This window comes from Coregonus lavaretus (assembly GCF_964263955.1).
Source record: "Coregonus lavaretus genome assembly, contig: HAP1_SCAFFOLD_5541, whole genome shotgun sequence".
Classification (NCBI taxonomy): domain Eukaryota; kingdom Metazoa; phylum Chordata; class Actinopteri; order Salmoniformes; family Salmonidae; genus Coregonus; species Coregonus lavaretus.
Window position 1 is genome coordinate 1 of NW_028166642.1, and position 22,500 is coordinate 22,500.

General features: G+C 46.1%; 1 protein-coding gene and 1 long non-coding RNA gene across 3 annotated transcripts in view; both read right to left on the minus strand.

Annotated features, from left to right (window-relative positions):
- Positions 1-877: 877 nt before the first annotated feature.
- Positions 878-6,445, minus strand: LOC311114470. 2 transcript variants are annotated; one of them, XR_014611114.1, is made up of 4 exons: positions 6,356-6,445; positions 2,560-2,715; positions 2,163-2,256; positions 878-927 (listed from the first exon to the last, which is right to left on the minus strand). It is a non-coding gene; the product is annotated as an uncharacterized lncRNA (long non-coding RNA). The 2 variants fall into 2 exon arrangements; XR_014611115.1 differs by having other exon boundaries at positions 6,281-6,365.
- Positions 6,446-15,931: 9,486 nt separating this feature from the next.
- Positions 15,932-22,500, minus strand: part of LOC311114469 (insulin-like growth factor 1 receptor) — a gene marked incomplete at both ends in the record, with an annotated part of 22,542 nt that continues 15,973 nt past the window's right edge. The window contains 2 exons of the mRNA XM_084189717.1: positions 15,932-16,517; positions 19,320-19,454. Coding sequence (XP_084045843.1) covers positions 15,932-16,517; positions 19,320-19,454 — 721 coding nt within the window. The remainder of the gene's footprint in view (positions 16,518-19,319; positions 19,455-22,500) is intronic.

Here is a 22,500-nt window from a genome sequence, read left to right on the forward strand (position 1 = left end):
TATTGAGTTGGGGAGCTTCTATACTTACAGCTCTATTGAGTTGGGGAGCTTCTATACTTACAGCTCTATTGAGTTGGGGAGCTTCTATACTTACAGCTCTATTGAGTTGGGGAGCTTCTATACTTACAGCTCTATTGAGTTGGGGAGCTTCTATACTTACAGCTCTATTGAGATGGGGAGCTTCTATACTTACAGCTCTATTGAGTTGGGGAGCTTCTATACTTACAGCTCTATTGAGTTGGGGAGCTTCTATACTTACAGCTCTATTGAGTTGGGGAGCTTCTATACTTACAGCTCTATTGAGTTGGGGAGCTTCTATACTTACAGCTCTATTGAGTTGGGGAGCTTCTATACTTACAGCTCTATTGAGTTGGGGAGCTTCTATACTTACAGCTCTATTGAGTTGGGGAGCTTCTATACTTACAGCTCTATTGAGTTGGGGAGCTTCTATACTTACAGCTCTATTAAGTTGGGGAGCTTCTATACTTACAGCTCTATTGAGTTGGGGAGCTTCTATACTTACAGCTCTATTGAGTTGGGGAGCTTCTATACTTACAGCTCTATTGAGTTGGGGAGCTTCTATACTTACAGCTCTATTGAGTTGGTGAGCTTCTATACTTACAGCTCTATTGAGTTGGTGAGCTTCTATACTTACAGCTCTATTGAGTTGGGGAGCTTCTATACTTACAGCTCTATTAAGTTGGGGAGCTTCTATACTTACAGCTCTATTGAGTTGGGGAGCTTCTATACTTACAGCTCTATTAAGTTGGGGAGCTTCTATACTTACAGCTCTATTGAGTTGGTGAGCTTCTATACTTACAGCTCTATTGAGTTGGTGAGCTTCTATACTTACAGCTCTATTGAGTTGGGGAGCTTCTATACTTACAGCTCTATTAAGTTGGGGAGCTTCTGTGCAAGATTATCCGGCTGCAGAAAGGAGAGAAAGCATGTTTTTAGAACACAGACCACAATGCAACTAATCTGTAAAATCAGCAAACTCATCTCTGTGTTCGTTCATTGTCATGCCACCGATATGAATGACCTGCCGTTGATAGAAACCGGACTACATCCCTAAGAGCTCAGAGCCAGGCTACAGAATGAGAGCTACCACACATAAATACTGGATCTAAACTACGCCGGACAGACACCTAGCTCTGATCCAAGGTGTTACGTGCGTCTTGAAAGGCTCAGTGTCAGCAAGCAACGTGTAACAGCCTGGACCAGAGACCCCACCGGTCAGTACCAGCGTGTAACAGGCTGGACCGGTCAGTACCAGCGTGTAACAGCCTGGACCAGAGACCCCACCGGTCAGTACCAGCGTGTAACAGGCTGGACCGGTCAGTACCAGCGTGTAACAGGCTGGACCAGAGACCCCACCGGTCAGTACCAGCGTGTAACAGGCTGGACCAGAGACCCCACCGGTCAGTACCAGCGTGTAACAGGCTGGACCAGAGACCCCGCCGGTCAGTACCAGCGTGTAACAGCCTGGACTAGAGACCCCACCGGTCAGTACCAGCGTGTAACAGCCTGGACCAGAGACCCCACCGGTCAGTCCCAGCGTGTAACAGGCTGGACCGGTCAGTCCCAGCGTGTAACAGGCTGGACCGGTCAGTACCAGCGTGTAACAGGCTGGACCGGTCAGTACCAGCGTGTAACAGGCTGGACCGGTCAGTACCAGCGTGTAACAGGCTGGACCGGTCAGTACCAGCGTGTAACAGGCTGGACCAGAGACCCCGCCGGTCAGTACCAGCGTGTAACAGGCTGGACCGGTCAGTACCAGCGTGTAACAGGCTGGACCGGTCAGTACCAGCGTGTAACAGGCTGGACCGGTCAGTACCAGCGTGTAACAGGCTGGACCGGTCAGTACCAGCGTGTAACAGGCAAGGACCGGTCAGCACCAGCGTGTAACAGGCTGGACCGGTCAGCACCAGCGTGTAACAGGCTGGACCGGTCAGCACCAGCGTGTAACAGGCTGGACCGGTCAGTACCAGCGTGTAACAGGCTGGACCGGTCAGTACCAGCGTGTAACAGGCTGGACCGGTCAGTACCAGCGTGTAACAGGCTGGACCAGAGACCCCACCGGTCAGTACCAGCGTGTAACAGGCTGGACCAGAGACCCCACCGGTCAGTACCAGCGTGTAACAGGCTGGACCGGTCAGTACCAGCGTGGTGAGAGAGTTCCTCTTCATGTAGAGCCTCTGTAGGAACTGTAGACCTTCATCCTTCAGCAGCTCTACAGGGAAGTGGTTCAGGTTCCTGTAGTTGAGGAACAGGTTGAATTAAGGCTAGCACTCCAGGCTATAATATAACTGACCTTTCCTTTAATGGATAGGAACATGTGTTAATAAACCACACACCTGTAGTTGAGGAACAGGTTGAATTAAGGCTAGCACTCCAGGCTATAATATAACTGACCTTTCCTTTAATGGATAGGAACATGTGTTAATAAACCACACACCTGTAGTTGAGGAACAGGTTGAATTAAGGCTAGCACTCCAGGCTATAATATAACTGACCTTTCCTTTAATGGATAGGAACATGTGTTAATAAACCACACACCTGTAGTTGAGGAACAGGTTCTTGTGACGCTCCTGTTTAGCCATCCAGATCGCATCCTGCAGCTCAGACGCCATGGCAACAAAGAAGCACCGCTATAGGAGGGTTCACTTCCTGCACCTCTCTCTCTGTGTCTTCTATCTAAACCACGGCCGACACCTTAGAGAAGAGAATTAACAGCAAAACAAAACAGAGATGTTCCCATAATCAGACTGGGACCATGATGCAATGGCAAAGTAGAACACCTACATGTACAATAGTTAGATACAGTAAAACACAATGTTGTATTCATATATCAGACATACAGCTTGGATGGATGTCAAATACATACCGTAGGAAAGATGATGACTATCTAGCTAGCTATTAGCTAGTTCTACCAGCAGTATCTTTGGCTTACGATAGCATAACAGTAACGTTAACACGTTGCTATATGCCATGCAGAGCAAGCTAACGTTAGCATAACAGTAAGGTAAACACGTTGCTATATGCCATGCAGAGCAAGCTAACGTTAGCATAACAGTAAGGTTAACACGTCGCTATATGCCATGCAGAGCAAGCTAACGTTAGCATAACAGTAAGGTAAACACGTCGCTATATGCCATGCAGAGCAAGCTAACGTTAGCATAACAGTAAGGTAAACACGTCGCTATATGCCATGCAGAGCAAGCTAACGTTAGCATAACAGTAAGGTAAACACGTCGCTATATGCCATGCAGAGCAAGCTAACGTTAGCATAACAGTAAGGTAAACACGTCGCTATATGCCATGCAGAGCAAGCTAACGTTAGCATAACAGTAAGGTAAACACGTCGCTATATGCCATGCAGAGCAAGCTAACGTTAGCATAACAGTAAGGTAAACACGTCGCTATATGCCATGCAGAGCAAGCTAACGTTAGCATAACAGTAAGGTAAACACGTCGCTATATGCCATGCAGAGCAAGCTAACGTTAGCATAACAGTAAGGTAAACACGTCGCTATATGCCATGCAGAGCAAGCTAACGTTAGCATAACAGTAAGGTAAACACGTCGCTATATGCCATGCAGAGCAAGCTAACGTTAGCATAACAGTAAGGTAAACACGTCGCTATATGCCATGCAGAGCAAGCTAACGTTAGCATAACAGTAAGGTAAACACGTCGCTATATGCCATGCAGAGCAAGCTAACGTTAGCATAACAGTAAGGTAAACACGTCGCTATATGCCATGCAGAGCAAGCTAACGATAGCATAACAGTAAGGTAAACACGTCGCTATATGCCATGCAGAGCAAGCTAACGTTAGCATAACAGTAAGGTAAACACGTCGCTATATGCCATGCAGAGCAAGCTAACGTTAGCATAACAGTAAGGTAAACACGTCGCTATATGCCATGCAGAGCAAGCTAACGTTAGCATAACAGTAAGGTAAACACGTCGCTATATGCCATGCAGAGCAAGCTAACGTTAGCATAACAGTAAGGTAAACACGTCGCTATATGCCATGCAGAGCAAGCTAACGTTAGCATAACAGTAAGGTAAACACGTCGCTATATGCCATGCAGAGCAAGCTAACGTTAGCATAACAGTAAGGTAAACACGTCGCTATATGCCATGCAGAGCAAGCTAACGTTAGCATAACAGTAAGGTAAACACGTCGCTATATGCCATGCAGAGCAAGCTAACGTTAGCATAACAGTAAGGTAAACACGTCGCTATATGCCATGCAGAGCAAGCTAACGTTAGCATAACAGTAAGGTAAACACGTCGCTATATGCCATGCAGAGCAAGCTAACGTTAGCATAACAGTAAGGTAAACACGTCGCTATATGCCATGCAGAGCAAGCTAACGTTAGCATAACAGTAAGGTTAACACGTCGCTATATGCCATGCAGAGCAAGCTAACGTTAGCATAACAGTAAGGTAAACACGTCGCTATATGCCATGCAGAGCAAGCTAACGTTAGCATAACAGTAAGGTAAACACGTCGCTATATGCCATGCAGAGCAAGCTAACGTTAGCATAACAGTAAGGTAAACACGTCGCTATATGCCATGCAGAGCAAGCTAACGTTAGCATAACAGTAAGGTAAACACGTCGCTATATGCCATGCAGAGCAAGCTAACGTTAGCATAACAGTAAGGTAAACACGTCGCTATATGCCATGCAGAGCAAGCTAACGTTAGCATAACAGTAAGGTAAACACGTCGCTATATGCCATGCAGAGCAAGCTAACGTTAGCATAACAGTAAGGTAAACACGTCGCTATATGCCATGCAGAGCAAGCTAACGTTAGCATAACAGTAAGGTAAACACGTCGCTATATGCCATGCAGAGCAAGCTAACGTTAGCATAACAGTAAGGTAAACACGTCGCTATATGCCATGCAGAGCAAGCTAACGTTAGCATAACAGTAAGGTAAACACGTCGCTATATGCCATGCAGAGCAAGCTAACGTTAGCATAACAGTAAGGTAAACACGTCGCTATATGCCATGCAGAGCAAGCTAACGTTAGCATAACAGTAAGGTAAACACGTCGCTATATGCCATGCAGAGCAAGCTAACGTTAGCATAACAGTAAGGTAAACACGTCGCTATATGCCATGCAGAGCAAGCTAACGTTAGCATAACAGTAAGGTAAACACGTCGCTATATGCCATGCAGAGCAAGCTAACGTTAGCATAACAGTAAGGTAAACACGTCGCTATATGCCATGCAGAGCAAGCTAACGTTAGCATAACAGTAAGGTAAACACGTCGCTATATGCCATGCAGAGCAAGCTAACGTTAGCATAACAGTAAGGTAAACACGTCGCTATATGCCATGCAGAGCAAGCTAACGTTAGCATAACAGTAAGGTAAACACGTCGCTATATGCCATGCAGAGCAAGCTAACGTTAGCATAACAGTAAGGTAAACACGTCGCTATATGCCATGCAGAGCAAGCTAACGTTAGCATAACAGTAAGGTAAACACGTCGCTATATGCCATGCAGAGCAAGCTAACGTTAGCATAACAGTAAGGTAAACACGTCGCTATATGCCATGCAGAGCAAGCTAACGTTAGCATAACAGTAAGGTAAACACGTCGCTATATGCCATGCAGAGCAAGCTAACGTTAGCATAACAGTAAGGTAAACACGTCGCTATATGCCATGCAGAGCAAGCTAACGTTAGCATAACAGTAAGGTAAACACGTCGCTATATGCCATGCAGAGCAAGCTAACGTTAGCATAACAGTAAGGTAAACACGTCGCTATATGCCATGCAGAGCAAGCTAACGTTAGCATAACAGTAAGGTAAACACGTCGCTATATGCCATGCAGAGCAAGCTAACGTTAGCATAACAGTAAGGTAAACACGTCGCTATATGCCATGCAGAGCAAGCTAACGTTAGCATAACAGTAAGGTAAACACGTCGCTATATGCCATGCAGAGCAAGCTAACGTTAGCATAACAGTAAGGTAAACACGTCGCTATATGCCATGCAGAGCAAGCTAACGTTAGCATAACAGTAAGGTAAACACGTCGCTATATGCCATGCAGAGCAAGCTAACGTTAGCATAACAGTAAGGTAAACACGTCGCTATATGCCATGCAGAGCAAGCTAACGTTAGTTGCGAGCACTTGGGTCTTCCTTGGCAATGTGCAAAACAAACTGTTAACTTCTGTAAGTAGCTAGCTAGCTAGCCATGTAACGTTATGGCCAATTAAAACCAACATCATTATCAAAGGTTTCAAAACAGTACCTAGCTTCTTTGAGAGCACATCTCCAAGTGAACTGATTATTCAGGTCAAACTGTTAGCTTAGCTACTTCCTTTACCTTATCCTTGCAGAATAAATGTAAGGCCTCATCACGTCGCTGCTGGCACATATTGATGTATTTTCCAAACGTTTTGAGCTGTCATTTGATCAACAGACGTATAAAAGTAAACCGCGACGTCATTGACTGGAGCCGGATGCGTCTAAAAAGTGTGACTTGTTGGCCGGTTGTGGTTGTAGTTTTTGAGGCATCATAGCGACACGGAGGGCGCTCTTCCTCCAGAACCAACTGGACCGTATCTTTGAGACCGTGTCTGTACCGTTTCAGAACATGTATACAGTGGCATACTGAATTAAGCATATCAGGTACAGACACTGTCTCAAAAGCACAGTCCAGTTGGTTCTGGAGGAAGAGCGCCCTCCTGTATATTTTTAATGGAACTCAGTCCGGCGTTAAACGTACTCTTGAAAGGTGCAATTTGTAAATTGGGTCGAGCATCATCAGTTCCTCTTGTCATGTTAGTCATTGCAGACCTTAGAGAGCCGTTTATGACTTGGACATCTAACGGTTTTCTATTTAGGTTTTTTAGCCCATAGATAGTCCTTTATTTGTCACTCATCACATGAATACACAGTACCAGTCAAAAGTTTGGGGACACCTACTCATTCCAGGGTTTTTCTTTACTTTTTTAAACTATTTTCTACATTGTAGAATAATAGTGAAGACATCAAAACTATGAAATAACACATATGGAATCATGTAGTAACCAAAAGAGTGTTAAACAAATCAAAATATATATTTATATTTGAGATTCTTCAAATAGCCACCCTTTGCCTTGATGACAGCTTTGCACACTCTTGGCATTCTCTCAACCAGCTTCATTAGGAATGCTTTTCCAATATTCTTGAAGGAGTTCCCATATACAGTGGGGAGAACAAGTATTTGATACACTGCCGATTTTGCAGGTTTTCCTACTTACAAAGCATGTAGAGGTCTGTAATTTTTATCATAGGTACACTTCAACTGTGAGAGACGGAATCTAAAACAAAAGTCCAGAAAATCATATTGTATGATTTTTAAGTAATTAATTTGCATTTTATTGCATGACATAAGTATTTGATCACCTACCAACCAGTAAGAATTCCAGCTCTCACAGACCTGTTAGTTTTTCTTTAAGAAGCCCTCCTGTTCTCCACTCATTACCTGTATTAACTGCACCTGTTTGAACTCGTTACCTGTATAAAAGACACCTGTCCACACACTCAATCAAACAGACTCCAACCTCTCCACAATGGCCAAGACCAGAGAGCTGTGTAAGGACATCAGGGATACAATTGTAGACCTGCACAAGGCTGGGATGGGCTACAGGACAATAGGCAAGCAGCTTGGTGAGAAGGCAACAACTGTTGGCACAATTATTAGAAAATGGAAGAAGTTCAAGATGACGGTCAATCACCCTCGGTCTGGGGCTCCATGCAAGATCTCACCTCGTGGGGCATCAATGATCATGAGGAAGGTGAGGGATCAGCCCAGAACTACACGGCAGGACCTGGTCAATGACCTGAAGAGAGCTGGGACCACAGTCTCAAAGAAAACCATTAGTAACACACTACGCCGTCATGGATTAAAATCCTGCAGCGCACGCAAGGTCCCCCTGCTCAAGCCAGCGCATGTCCAGGCCCGTCTGAAGTTTGCCAATGACCATCTGGATGATCCAGAGGAGGAATGGAAGAAGGTCATGGAAGAAGGTCATGTGGTCTGATGAGACAAAAATAGAGCTTTTTGGTCTAAACTCCACTCGCCGTGTTTGGAGGAAGAAGAAGGATGAGTACAACCCCAAGAACACCATCCCAACCGTGAAGCATGGAAGTGGAAACATCATTCTTTGCGGATGCTTTTCTGCAAAGGGGACAGGACGACTGCACCGTATTGAGGGGAGGATGGATGGGGCCATGTATCACGAGATCTTGGTCAACAACCTCCTTCCCTCAGTAAGAGCATTGAAGATGGGTCGTGGCTGGGTCTTCCAGCATGACAACGACCCGAAACACACAGCCAGGGCAACTAAGGAGTGGCTCCGTAAGAAGCATCTCAAGGTCCTGGAGTGGCCTAGCCAGTCTCCAGACCTGAACCCAATAGAAAATCTTTGGAGGGAGCTGAAAGTCCGTATTGCCCAGCGACAGCCCCGAAACCTGAAGGATCTGGAGAAGGTTTGTATGGAATAGTGGGCCAAAATCCCTGCTGCAGTGTGTGCAAACCTGGTCAAGACCTACAGGAAACGTATGATCTCTGTAATTGCAAACAAAGGTTTCTGTACCAAATATTAAATTCTGCTTTTCTGATGTATCAAATACTTATGTCAAGCAATAAAATGCAAATTAATTACTTAAAAATCATACAATGTGATTTTCTGGATTTTTGTTTTAGATTATGTCTCTCACAGTTGAAGTGTACCTATGATAAAAAATTACAGACCTCTACATGCTTTGTAAGTAGGAAAACCTGCAAAATCGGCAGTGTATCAAATACTTGTTCTCCCCACTGTATGCTGAGCATTTGTTGGCTGCTTTTCCTTCACTCTGCGGTCCACCTCATCCCAAACCATCTCAATTGGGTTGAGGTTGGGTGATTGTGGAGGCCAGGTCATTTACATTTTATATTTAAGTCATTTAGCAGACGCTCTTATCCAGAGCGACTTACAGTTAGTAAGTGCATACATTTATTAATTTGTTTCATACTGGCCCCCCGTGGGAATCGAACCCACAACCCTGGCATTGCAAGCGCCATGCTCTACCAACTGAGCTATACGGGGCCATCTGATGCAGCACTCCATCACTCTCCTTCTTGGTAAAATAGCCCCTTCACATCCTGGAGGTGTGTTGGGTCATTGTCCTGTTGAAAAATAAATGATAGTCCCACTAAGTGCAAACGAGATGGGATGGCGTATCGCTGCAGAATGCTGTGGTAGCCATGCTGGTTAAGTGTGCCTTGAATTCTAAATAAATCACAAAGCAAAGCAAAGCACCCCCACACCATCACACCTCCTCCTCCATGCTTCACAGTGGGAACCACACATGCTGAGATCATCCGTTCACCTACTCTGCGTCTCACAAAGACACGGCGGTTTGAACCAAAAATCTCAAATTGGAATCATCAGACAAAAGGACAGATTTCCACCGGTCTAATGTCCATTGCTCGTGTTTTCTTGGCCCAAGCAAGTCTCTTCTTCTTTTTGGTGTCCTTTAGTAGTGGTTTGTTTGCAGCAATTCAACCATGAAGGCCTGATTCACGCAGTCTCCTCAGAAAAGTTGATGTTGAGATGTGTCTGTTACTTGAACTTTGTGAAGCATTTATTTGGGCTGCAATCTGAGGTGCAGTTAACTCTAATGCAGAGGTAACTCTGGGTCTTCCATTCCTGTGGCGGTCCTTATGAGAGCCAGTTTCATCATAGCGCTTGATGGTTTTTGCGACTGCACTTGAAGAAACTTTCAAAGTTCTTGAACTGTTCCGGATTGACTGAACTTCATGTCTTAAAGTAATGATGGACTGTCGTTTCTCTTTGCTTATTTGAGCTGTTCTTGCCATAATATGGACTTGGTCTTTTACCAAATAGCGCCATCTTCTGTATACCCCCCTACCTTGTCACAACACAACTGATTGGGTAAAACGCATTAAGGATTGAAATTCCACAAATTAACTTTTAACAAGGCACACCTGTTAATTTAAATGCATTCCAGGTGACTACCTCATGAAGCTGGTTGAGAGAATGCCAAGAGTGTGCAAAGCTGTCATCAAGGCAAAGGGTGGCTATTTGAAGAATCTAAAATCTAAAATATATTTAGATTTGTTTAACACTTTTTTGGTTATTACATGATTCCATATGTGTTATTTCATAGCTTCGATGTCTTCACTATTATTCTACAACGTAGAAAATAGTAAAAATAAAGAAAAACCCTTGAATGAGCAGGTGTTCTAAAACTTTTGACTGGTGCTGTACGTACGGTCACTGTGGGGACGACGTCGTCAATGCACTTATTGATGAAGCCGGTGAATAAGATGGTATACTCAATCCCATTGGATGAATCCCGGAACATATTACAGTCTGTGCTAGCAAAACAGTCCTGTAGCTTAGCATCTGCTTCATCTGACCACTTCCTTATTGAGCGAGTCACTGGTACTTCCTGCTTTAGTTTTTGCTTGTTAGCAGGAATCAGGAGGATAGAATTATGGTCAGATTTGCCAAATGGAGGGCGAGGGAGAGCTTTGTATGCGTCTCTGTGTGTGGAGTAAAGGTGGTCTAGAGTTTTTTTCCCTCTGGTTGCACATTTAACATGCTGGTAGAAATTAGGTAAAACTGGTTTTTTAAGTTTCCCTGCATTAAAGTCCCCGGCCACTAGGAGCGCCACTTCTGGATGAGCGTTTTCCTGTTTGCTTATGGCCTTATACAGCTCGTTGAGTGCGGTCTTAGTGCCAGCATTGGTTTGTGGTGGTAAATAAACGGCTACGAATAATATAGATGAAACTCTCTTGGTAGATAGTGGGTCTACAGCTTATCATGAGATACTCTACCTCAGGCGAGCAATACCTTGAGACTTCTTTAATATTAGACATCACGTACCAGCTGTTATTGACAAATAGACACACCCCTCCGCCCCTCGTCTTACCAAACGTTGCTGTTCTGTCCTGCCGATGCACGGAAAACCCAGCCAACTGAATATTATCTGTGTTGTCGTTCAGCCACGACTCTGTGAAACATACATTTACATCATTTACATAAGATGTTACAGTTTTTAATGTCCCGTTGGTAGGACAGTCTCAAGCGGAGATCATCCAGTTTATTTTCCAGTGATTGCACGTTGGCCAATAGGACGGATGGTAGAGGCGGGTTACCCACTCGCCAACTAATTCTCACAATGCACCTCGATCTCCGCCCCCTGTTGGTAGTGTTTCATGAGGTTTCAACCAGACACCAGAACAGTAATAATGTCTTGACAGATTCATGAGAAAATGTGAGATGTATTGTCATGTCAGTAACACTAACAGATCATGAAGAGTGAGGTAGATAGATGCTTGAAGGTAAAAACAAACAATATGTCCCCCAATAATGAAAGAAAACAACAAAGAATATCTCTATGTAATAGTTGATATACTCGCAGGGCGTTTTGGGCAGTGATTTACAAACATCACAAAAGGAAAAAAACTACAATAAATAGTCAAATGGAAAAACATTAAGGTGAAGCAGGGAAACATTTAGCTATGAACAATAAATCCTTCCAAATGCATCCCAACCAGCTAGTCCACTGGGAAGTCTACCATACAGTATTATCAACCAATGTACCAGGATATTAACCTACCTGGAATGAAAAGGTTTACAATGAACCAGTATTCATAGTGTCTAAAATGGATTACAGATTGAGTGTATTTCTGTTTAGTGTTCAACCGGTCTTTACCATCCGTTTCAGTTAGAGATGATGGGTCTTAACTGATCTAATCAATAATCTGACTCAATACAAAGTGCGGTGGATAACTAGCATTATTTGACCTAGTAATGGGGGAAGATATGTCAGTAGCAGATCATTATTTGACCTAGTAATGGGGGAAGATATGTCAGTAGCAGATCATTATTTGACCTAGTAATGGGGGAAGATATGTCAGTAGCAGATCATTATTTGACCTAGTAATGGGGGAAGATATGTCAGTAGCAGATCATTATTTGATCTAGTAATGGGGGAAGATATGTCAGTAGCAGATCATTATTTGATCTAGTAATGGGGGAAGATATGATCATTATTTGATCTAGTAATGGGGGAAGATATGTCAGTAGCAGATCATTATTTGACCTAGTAATGGGGCAAGATATGTCAGTAGCAGATCATTATTTGATCTAGTAATGGGGGAGGATATGTCAGTAGCAGATCATTATTTGACCTAGTAATGGGGGAGGATATGTCAGTAGCAGATCATTATTTGACCTAGTAATGGGGGAGGGGTGTTCTCTCTCCTTCATTCAGGACGGGGGGGGGGGGGGGGGGGGGAACCACCACTAGACCTCTTAGAAATGAAAAAGCTCCTTCTAGAAAAAGAACAATGTATTTGTGAAAAACAATAGAAGGCTTTGGACAATATGTGGCTAAACAGCATCTCTTTATGAGTTAAAGAGAAACAATTATGTTTCATATGAATCAATTGTTTGAGAAATACAACAAACATAAGAACAATGGACTGTCGTGGGAACGAGGAGGATTCATTTCATATAGACACAGTGGGGAGAACTGTATATTACAACCACAAGACAAATAATAAAGAATGAAATAGCAGCTTCTTTCTGTACAGACAATTACTTAGAAGAACATGTCAACTGTAAAACAGTGATTACAAAGACTCAAACAGGTGATGTGTATGAAAATGTTCTCAGGTTTAACGACACTATATACAGCAGTATGTGGACACCCCTTCATATTAGTGGATTCTAATAGAGATGCACTATATATACAGCAGTATGTGGACACCCCTTCATATTAGTGGATTCTAATAGAGATGCACTATATATACAGCAGTATGTGGACACCCCTTCATATTAGTGGATTCTAATAGAGATGCACTATATATACAGCAGTATGTGGACACCCCTTCATATTAGTCGATTCTAATAGAGATGCACTATATATACAGCAGTATGTGGACACCCCTTCATATTAGTGGATTCTAATAGAGATGCACTATATATACAGCAGTATGTGGACACCCCTTCATATTAGTGGATTCTAATAGAGATGCACTATATATACAGCAGTATGAGGACACCCCTTCATCTTAGTGGATTCTAATAGAGATGCACTATATATACAGCAGTATGTGGACACCCCTTCATATTAGTGGATTTGGCTATTTCAGCCACACCCGTTGCTAAAATCAAGCACACAGCCACGCAATCTCCACAGACAAATATTGGCAGTAGAATGTCTTTACTGAAGAGCTCAGTGACTTTCAATGTGGCAAAGTCATAGGATGCCACCTTTCTAACAAGTCAGTTCGTAAAATGTTGCCCTGCGAGAGCTGCCCCGGTCAACTGCAAGTTCTGTTATTGTGAAGTGGAAACATCTAGGAGCAACAACGGCTCAGCCGCGAAGTGGTAGGCCACACAAGCTCGGGACCACGCGAGTGCTGAAGCGCGTAAAAATAATCTGTCCTCGGTTGCAACATTCACTACTGAGTTCCAAACTGCCTCTGGAAGCAATGTCAGCACAAGAACTGTTCGTCGGGAGCTTCATGAAATGGGTTTCCATGGCTGAGCAGCTGCACACAAGCCTAAGATCACCATGCGCAATGCCAAGCGCCGGCTGGAGTGGTGTAAAGCTCGCCGCCATTGGACTCTGGAGCAGTGGAAACGCGTTCTCTGGAGTGATGAATCACGTTTCACCATCTGGCAGTCTGACGGACGAATCTGGGTTTGGCGGATGCCAGGAGAATGCTATCTGCCCGAATGCATAGTGCCAACTGTAAAGTTTGGTGGAGGAGGAATAATGGTCTGGGGCTGTTTTACATGGTTCGGGCTAGGCCCCTTAGTTGCAGTGAAGGGAAATCTTAATGCTACAGCATACAATGACATTCTAGACGATTCTGTGCTTCCAACTTTGTGGCAACAGTTTGGGGAAGGCCCTTTCCTGTTTCAGCATGACAATGTCCCCGTGCACAAAGCGAGGTCCATACAGAAATGGTTTGTCAAGATCGGTAGAACTTGACTGGCCTGCACAGAGCCCTGACCTCAACCCCATCGAACACCTTTGGGACGAATTGGAACGCTGACTGCGAGCCAGGCCTAATCGCCCAACATCAGTGCCCGACCTCACTAATGCTCTTGTGGCTGAATTGAAGCAAGTCCCCGCAGCAATGTTCCAACATCTAGTGGAAAGCCTTCCCAGAAGAGTGGAGGCTGTTATAGCAGCAAAGGGCGGACCAACTCCATATTAATGGATGTGATTTTGGAATGAGATGTTGGAGGAGCAGGTGTCCACATCCTGCTGGTCATGTAGTGTATAACACTGTAAGAGCAATGCAGAAATGTTGTGAATCTTAGAGAAGAGAGACGACAGACTAGTGTAAATATATACCTGCTGTGTACAGCAACGCCTCCCTCCCTCCCTCTCTCCCTCCCTCCCTCCCTCCCCCTCTCCCCCTCCCTCCCTCCCTCCCTCCATACTGGACTGGAGCCAGTGTCTGTCTGTGTCCCAAATGACACCCTATTCCCTACATAGTGGAAAACGTTTGGTCTAAAGTAGTGCACTAAATACTACATAGGGAATAGGGTGGCATTTGGGACGTAAAGCTGCGTTACTTTACGAGGTCCAGTCTGTTGAGTTGTAGTGTTCTGAGAGACATGTTTTGGCTGCATCCTTTGTGCTTCATGTAACAACACTGTGTGTTCTGACAGTGTCGATTTCTAACCCTCTAGATGACCTGTGTAGAAGGAGACAGAGTCCCAAACCGCACACTATTCCCTATTTAGTTGAACTGTGACACCCACGACCCTGGTCAAACGTAGTGCACTAAATAGGGAATAGTGTGCCGTTTGGGACACAACCGGACGGAGCCATACGCAGCCATACGGAGCCATACGGAGCCATACGCAGCCATACGGAGCCATACGCAGCCATACGGAGCCATACGGAGCCATACGGAGCCATACGGAGCCATACGCAGCCATACAGAGCCATACGCAGCCATACGGAGCCATACGCAGGTCCACATCTCATGTAGTATCCACCAGGGTCAGAATGCTCTTCCCTTCTCCACAGGGAGGTCCACATCTCATGTAGTATCCACCAGGGTCAGAATGCTCTTCCCTTCTCCACAGGGAGGTCCACATCTCATGTCTGTCTGTCCATCCACTGACATACAACACAGACACAGACAGCGCCTGAACGTTGACTTTGTAGATTAACCTCCCAATAATAATAAAGCCCTCCAGTATCACACAGTGAGCCAACCAACCAAACATCACTCTGAAAGGCTGTCTCCATTTGGGAATATTTAGAAAAACTAACAAAAAACTTTGCTCAGGAAGGGTTCTGGTTGTGTTCCAGGGTCCTCCCAGCAGGCCTCAACAGGTGGTGGTTCATATCACTCAGTCAGTTGATAGAAATCTAGATACAATAAAAGTATGAAAAAGTAGAGGAGTCCACTCCAGAGGAGTCCACTACAGAGGAGTCCACTCCAGAGGAGTCCACTACAGAGGAGTCCACTCCAGAGGAGTCCACTACAGAGGAGTCCACTCCAGAGGAGTCCACTACAGAGGAGTCCACTACAGAGGAGTCCACTCCAGGTCCACTCCAGAGGAGTCCACTCCAGAGGAGTCCACTACAGAGGAGTCCACTCCAGGTCCACTACAGAGGAGTCCACTACAGAGGAGTCCACTCCAGAGGAGTCCACTCCAGAGGAGTCCACTACAGAGGAGTCCACTCCAGAGGAGTCCACTCCAGAGGAGTCCACTACAGAGGAGTCCACTACAGAGGAGTCCACTCCAGGTCCACTCCAGAGGAGTCCACTCCAGAGGAGTCCACTCAAGAGGAGTCCACTACAGAGGAGTCCACCAAGCTCTGTTGAGAAGAGAGGGAGGATGGGAGTGGTCTGCTAGGATCAGCAGGCCGAGGACTGTGGGAGGGGCATGGCACATTCCTTCTTCCTCACTCCGTTCATGTGTGCGTAGGGCGGTGTGTCAGTGAAGGCTGGTCGCAGCAGGACCTGGGCGACCGCCTCGGGGCCGTTGGACGCAACCTGTCCTGAGGCCCCTGAGCTCTGGGCCGAGGAGGGGCCAGGGGCCCCTGGGGAGCAGGGGGACGAGGGAGCCTGGGGCTGGACCTGCCCAGAGGAGGGGGCTGAAGTGGGGCTGGAGCCCAGCGTTAATGGACCGGCGGGGGCCGTGGAGGCTGGTGTCTGTTGGGAGGGGGAAGGAGGGGGCTGGTTGGGCGGGGCGGACCCGGAGGTGGTGGGGGGGCAGGGGATGGGGGGTCGTGAGGAGGCAGCTGGGCCTAAAGGAACATTCTTCATGTTCTCTACCTCCATGTCCAACTCCTCTGGGTCTGGAAGCTTGTTCTCTTGGCTGTAAAAGAAACTCATCTCTCTGAACGGTGGCTCCAGCTCCTCCTTGATGCTGTTAATTATCTCCAGGAACGATGGACGCATCTTAGGGTTGTACTGCCAACACATACGCATTAACTCAAACCTGGTAGGAGAGAGAGATAAGTTAGATATCATCTTAGTAGTGTTTGTGGGTAGCAGTTGTCCTTTCAATTCAAACACCAATATTTAATTAACAGTTTACGTTCCATATCTATAAGTGTGTGTGTGTGTGTGTGTGTGTGTGTGTGTGTGTGTGTGTGTGTACAGTAATACTTGTTTTCCAGACAGGGTTGTTTGTGAAGCATTTATGGTGATGTTGTATTTCCCCCTCTGGTCAATAGATGGCAGTATACTCCACATTACAGCCTCCAGTCAATAGACGGCAGTATACTCCACATTACAGCCTCCAGTCAATAGACGGCAGTATACTCCACATTACAGCCTCCAGTCAATAGACGGCAGTATACTCCACATTACAGCCTCCAGTCAATAGACGGCAGTATACTCCACATTACAGCCTCCAGTCAATAGACGGCAGTATACTCCACATTACAGCCTCCGGTCAATAGACGGCAGTATACTCCACATTCCAGCCTCCAGTCAATAGACGGCAGTATACTCCACATTCCAGCCTCCAGTCAATAGACGGCAGTATACTCCACATTACAGCCTCCAGTCAATAGATGGCAGTATACTCCACATTACAGCCTCTGGTCAATAGATGGCAGTATACTCCACATTACAGCCTCCAGTCAATAGACGGCAGTATACTCCACATTACAGCCTCCAGTCAATAGACGGCAGTATACTCCACAATACAGCCTCCAGTCAATAGACGGCAGTATACTCCACATTACAGCCTCCAGTCAATAGATGGCAGTATACTCCACATTACAGCCTCTGGTCAATAGATGGCAGTATACTCCACATTACAGCCTCCGGTCAATAGACGGCAGTATACTCCACAATACAGCCTCCGGTCAATAGACGGCAGTATACTCCACATTACAGCCTCCAGTCAATAGATGGCAGTATACTCCACAATACAGCCTCCAGTCAATAGACGGCAGTATACTCCACATTACAGCCTCCAGTCAATAGACGGCAGTATACTCCACATTACAGCCTCTGGTCAATAGATGGCAGTATACTCCACATTACAGCCTCCAGTCAATAGACGGCAGTATACTCCACATTACAGCCTCCAGTCAATAGACGGCAGTATACTCCACATTACAGCCTCCAGTCAATAGACGGCAGTATACTCCACATTACAGCCTCCAGTCAATAGACGGCAGTATACTCCACATTACAGCCTCCAGTCAATAGACGGCAGTATACTCCACATTACAGCCTCCAGTCAATAGACGGCAGTATACTCCACATTACAGCCTCCAGTCAATAGATGGCAGTATACTCCACATTACAGCCTCTGGTCAATAGATGGCAGTATACTCCACATTACAGCCTCCGGTCAATAGACGGCAGTATACTCCACAATACAGTATACTAATATACTGTCCACACGCGCCAATTTAATTCCACTAAATTATGCAAATGAACCTATAGACCGATAGGCATGACCAGTTAAATATATTTACATCAACTGGTATTGCCATCAATTAACAGGCTAAAAAAGAATTATTTCTCTATTTTGTCTTCAATTTTATTTATCGGCTTTTCAAATTTGTTGGGGTCAAAAGCCGGCTATTAGCGGCTAGTGGAAAGCCTGGTGTGGGTTAGGGTTAGGGTTAGGCTATTAGCGGCTAGTGGAAACCCTGGTGTGGGTTAGGGTTAGGGTTAGGGTTAGGCTATTAGCGGCTAGTGGAAACCCTGGTGTGGGTTAGGGTTAGGGTTAGGGTTAGGCTATTAGCGGCTAGTGGAAACCCTGGTGTGGGTTAGGGTTAGGGTTAGGCTATTAGCGGCTAGTGGAAACCCTGGTGTGGGTTAGGGTTAGGGTTAGGCTATTAGCGGCTAGTGGAAACCCTGGTGTGTGTGAGTGACTCACAGCATGCCGGCTATTAGCGGCTAGTGGAAAGGGTTAGGGTTAGGGATAGGGGTTAGGGTTAGGGGTTAGGGTTAGGGTTAGGTGTGACTCACAGCATGTCGGGGCAGTTGTCTGGTTTGTCTAGTAGTCCTCCCTCCATAACGAAGGGTTAGGGTTAGGGTTAGGGGTTAGGGTTAGGGTTAGGGTTAGGTGTGACTCACAGCATGTCGGGGCAGTTGTCTGGTTTGTCTAGTAGTCCTCCCTCCATAACGAAGGGTTAGGGTTAGGGGTTAGGGTTAGGGTTAGGGTTAGGTGTGACTCACAGCATGTCAGGGCAGTTGTCTGGTTTGTCTAGTAGTCCTCCCTCCATAACGAAGGGTTAGGGTTAGGGGTTAGGGTTAGGGTTAGGGTTAGGTGTGACTCACAGCATGTCGGGGCAGTTGGGTTAGGGTTAGGGTTAGGGATAGGGTTAGGGTTAGGGGTTAGGGTTAGGAGTGACTCACAGCATGTCGGGGCAGTTGTCTGGTTTGTCTAGTAGTCCTCCCTCCATAACGAAGGGTTAGGGTTAGGGGTTAGGGTTAGGGTTAGGGTTAGGTGTGACTCACAGCATGTCAGGGCAGTTGTCTGGTTTGTCTAGTAGTCCTCCCTCCATAACGAAGGGTTAGGGTTAGGGGTTAGGGTTAGGGTTAGGGTTAGGTGTGACTCACAGCATGTCGGGGCAGTTGGGTTAGGGTTAGGGTTAGGGATAGGGTTAGGGTTAGGGGTTAGGGTTAGGGTTAGGAGTGACTCACAGCATGTCGGGGCAGTTGTCTGGTTTGTCTAGTAGTCCTCCCTCCATAACGAAGGGTTAGGGTTAGGGTTAGGGGTTAGGGTTAGGGTTAGGGTTAGGGGTTAGGGTTAGGGTTAGGTGTGACTCACAGCATGTCAGGGCAGTTGTCTGGTTTGTCTAGTAGTCCTCCCTCCATAACGAAGTGCAACACCTGCTCATTAGACATCCCCTGGTAGGGCTGCTCTGCTAGCGTGGCCATCTCCCATAACACCACCCCAAAAGACCTGCAGAGAGAGAGAGAGGAGACAGGGTTACAATCAATTTCAATCAATTTTATTTTATATAGCCCTTCGTACATCAGCTAATATCTCGAAGTGCTGTACAGAAACCCAGCCTAAAACCCCAAACAGCTAGTAATGCAGGTGTAGAAGCACGGTGGCTAGGAAAAACTCCCTAGAAAGGCCAAAACCTAGGAAGAAACCTAGAGAGGAACCAGGCTATGAGGGGTGCCCAGTCCTCTTCTGGCTGACACACACCCTAACCCTACACACCCTAACCCTATACACCCTAACACTATACACCCTAACCCTACACACCCTAACCCTACACACCCTATACACCCTAACCCTACACACCCTAACCCTATACACCCTAACCCTACACACCCTAACCCTATACACCCTAACCCTACACACCCTAACCCTACACACCCTAACCCTACACACCCTAACCCTACACACCCTAACCCTACACACCCTAACCCTACACACCCTAACCCTACACACCCTAACCCTACACACCCTAACCCTACACACCCTATACACCCTAACCCTACACACCCTAACCCTACACACCCTAACCCTATACACCCTAACCCTACACACCCTAACACTACACACCCTAACCCTATACACCCTAACCCTACACACCCTAACCCTACACACCCTAACACTACACACCCTAACACTACACACCCTAACCCTATACACCCTAACCCTACACACCCTATACACCCTAACCCTATACACCCTAACCCTACACACCCTAACCCTACACACCCTAACCCTACACACCCTATACACCCTAACCCTACACACCCTAACCCTATACACCCTAACCCTACACACCCTATACACCCTAACCCTACACACCCTAACCCTATACACCCTAACCCTATACACCCTAACCCTACACACCCTAACCCTACACACCCTAACCCTACACACCCTAACCCTATACACCCTAACCCTACACACCCTAACCCTATACACCCTAACCCTACACACCCTATATACCCTAACCCTATACACCCTAACCCTATACACCCTAACCCTACACACCCTAACCCTATACACCCTAACCCTACACACCCTAACCCTATACACCCTAACCCCTACACACCCTATACACCCTAACCCTACACACCCTATACACCCTAACCCTATACACCCTAACCCTACACACCCTAACCCTATACACCCTAACCCTATACACCCTAACACTACACACCCTAACCCTACACACCCTAACCCTACACACCCTAACCCTACACACCCTAACCCTATACACCCTAACCCTATACACCCTAACCCTACACACCCTAACCCTATACACCCTAACCCTATACACCCTAACCCTACACACCCTAACCCTACACACCCTAACCCTACACACCCTATACACCCTAACCCTACACACCCTATACACCCTAACCCTACACACCCTAACCCTATACACCCTAACCCCTACACACCCTAACCCTACACACCCTAACCCTATACACCCTAACCCTATACACCCTAACCCTACACACCCTAACCCTATACACCCTAACCTCTACACACCCTAACCCTATACACCCTAACCCTATACACCCTAACACTATACACCCTATACACCCTAACACTATACACCCTATACAACCCTAACCCTATACACCCTACACACCCTAACACTATACACCCTAACCCTATACACCCTAACCCTACACACCTACACACCCTAACCCTATACACCCTAACCCTACACACCCTAACCCTATACACCCTAACCCTACACACCCTAACCCTACACACCCTAACACTATACACCCTAACCCTACACACCCTAACCTAACCTATACACACACACCCTAACACTATACACCCCTACACCAACCCTACACACCCTACACACCCTATACACCCTAACCCTATACACCCTAACCTCTACACCCTAACCCTACACACCCTAACCCTACACACCCTATACACCCTAACCCTATACACACTACACACCCTAACCCTACACACCCTACCCTACACACCCTATACACCCTAACCCTATACACCCTAACCCTACACACCCTAACCCTATACACCCTAACCCTACACTCCCTAACCCTACACACCCTATACACCCTAACCCTACACACCCTAATCCTATACACCCTAACCCTACACACCCTAACCCTACACACCCTAACCCTACACACCCTAACCCTACACACCCTAACCCTATACACCCTAACCCTACACACCCTAACCCTACACACCCTAACCTATACACCCTAACCCTACACACCCCTAACCCTACACACCCTAACACTACACACCCTAAACCCTATACACCCTAACCCTACACACCCTAACACTACACACCATAACCCTATACACCCTAACCCTATACACCCTAACCCTATACACCCTAACCCTACACACCCTAACACTATACACCCTAACCCTATACACCCTAACCCTACACACCCTAACCCTACACACCCTAACACTATACTCCCTAACCCTATACTCTAACCCTAACCCCTGCACCCTACACCCCTAACCCTACACACCCTAACCCTATAACACCCTAACCCTATACCCTAACCCTACACACCTAACCCTACACACCCTATCCCTACCACCCTAACCCATAACACCCTAACCCTACACACCCTAACCCTACACACCCTAACCCTACCACCCTAACACATAGCCTGTATATAGCCTGTATAAAGCCTGTATATAGCTGTATATAGCTGTATATAGCCTGTATATAGCTGTATATAGCCTGTATGTAGCCTGTATAGAGCCTGTATAGATCCTGTATATAGCCTGTATATAGCCTGTATATAGCTGTATATAGCCTGTATGTAGCCTGTATAGAGCCTGTATATAGCCTGTATAGAGCTGTATATAGCCTGTATATAGCTGTATATAGCTGTATAGAGCCTGTATATAGCCTGTATATAGCCTGTATATAGCCTGTATATAGCTGTATATAGCCTGTATATAGCCTGTATATAGCTGTATATAGCCTGTATATAGCCTGTATATAGCCTGTATAGAGCCT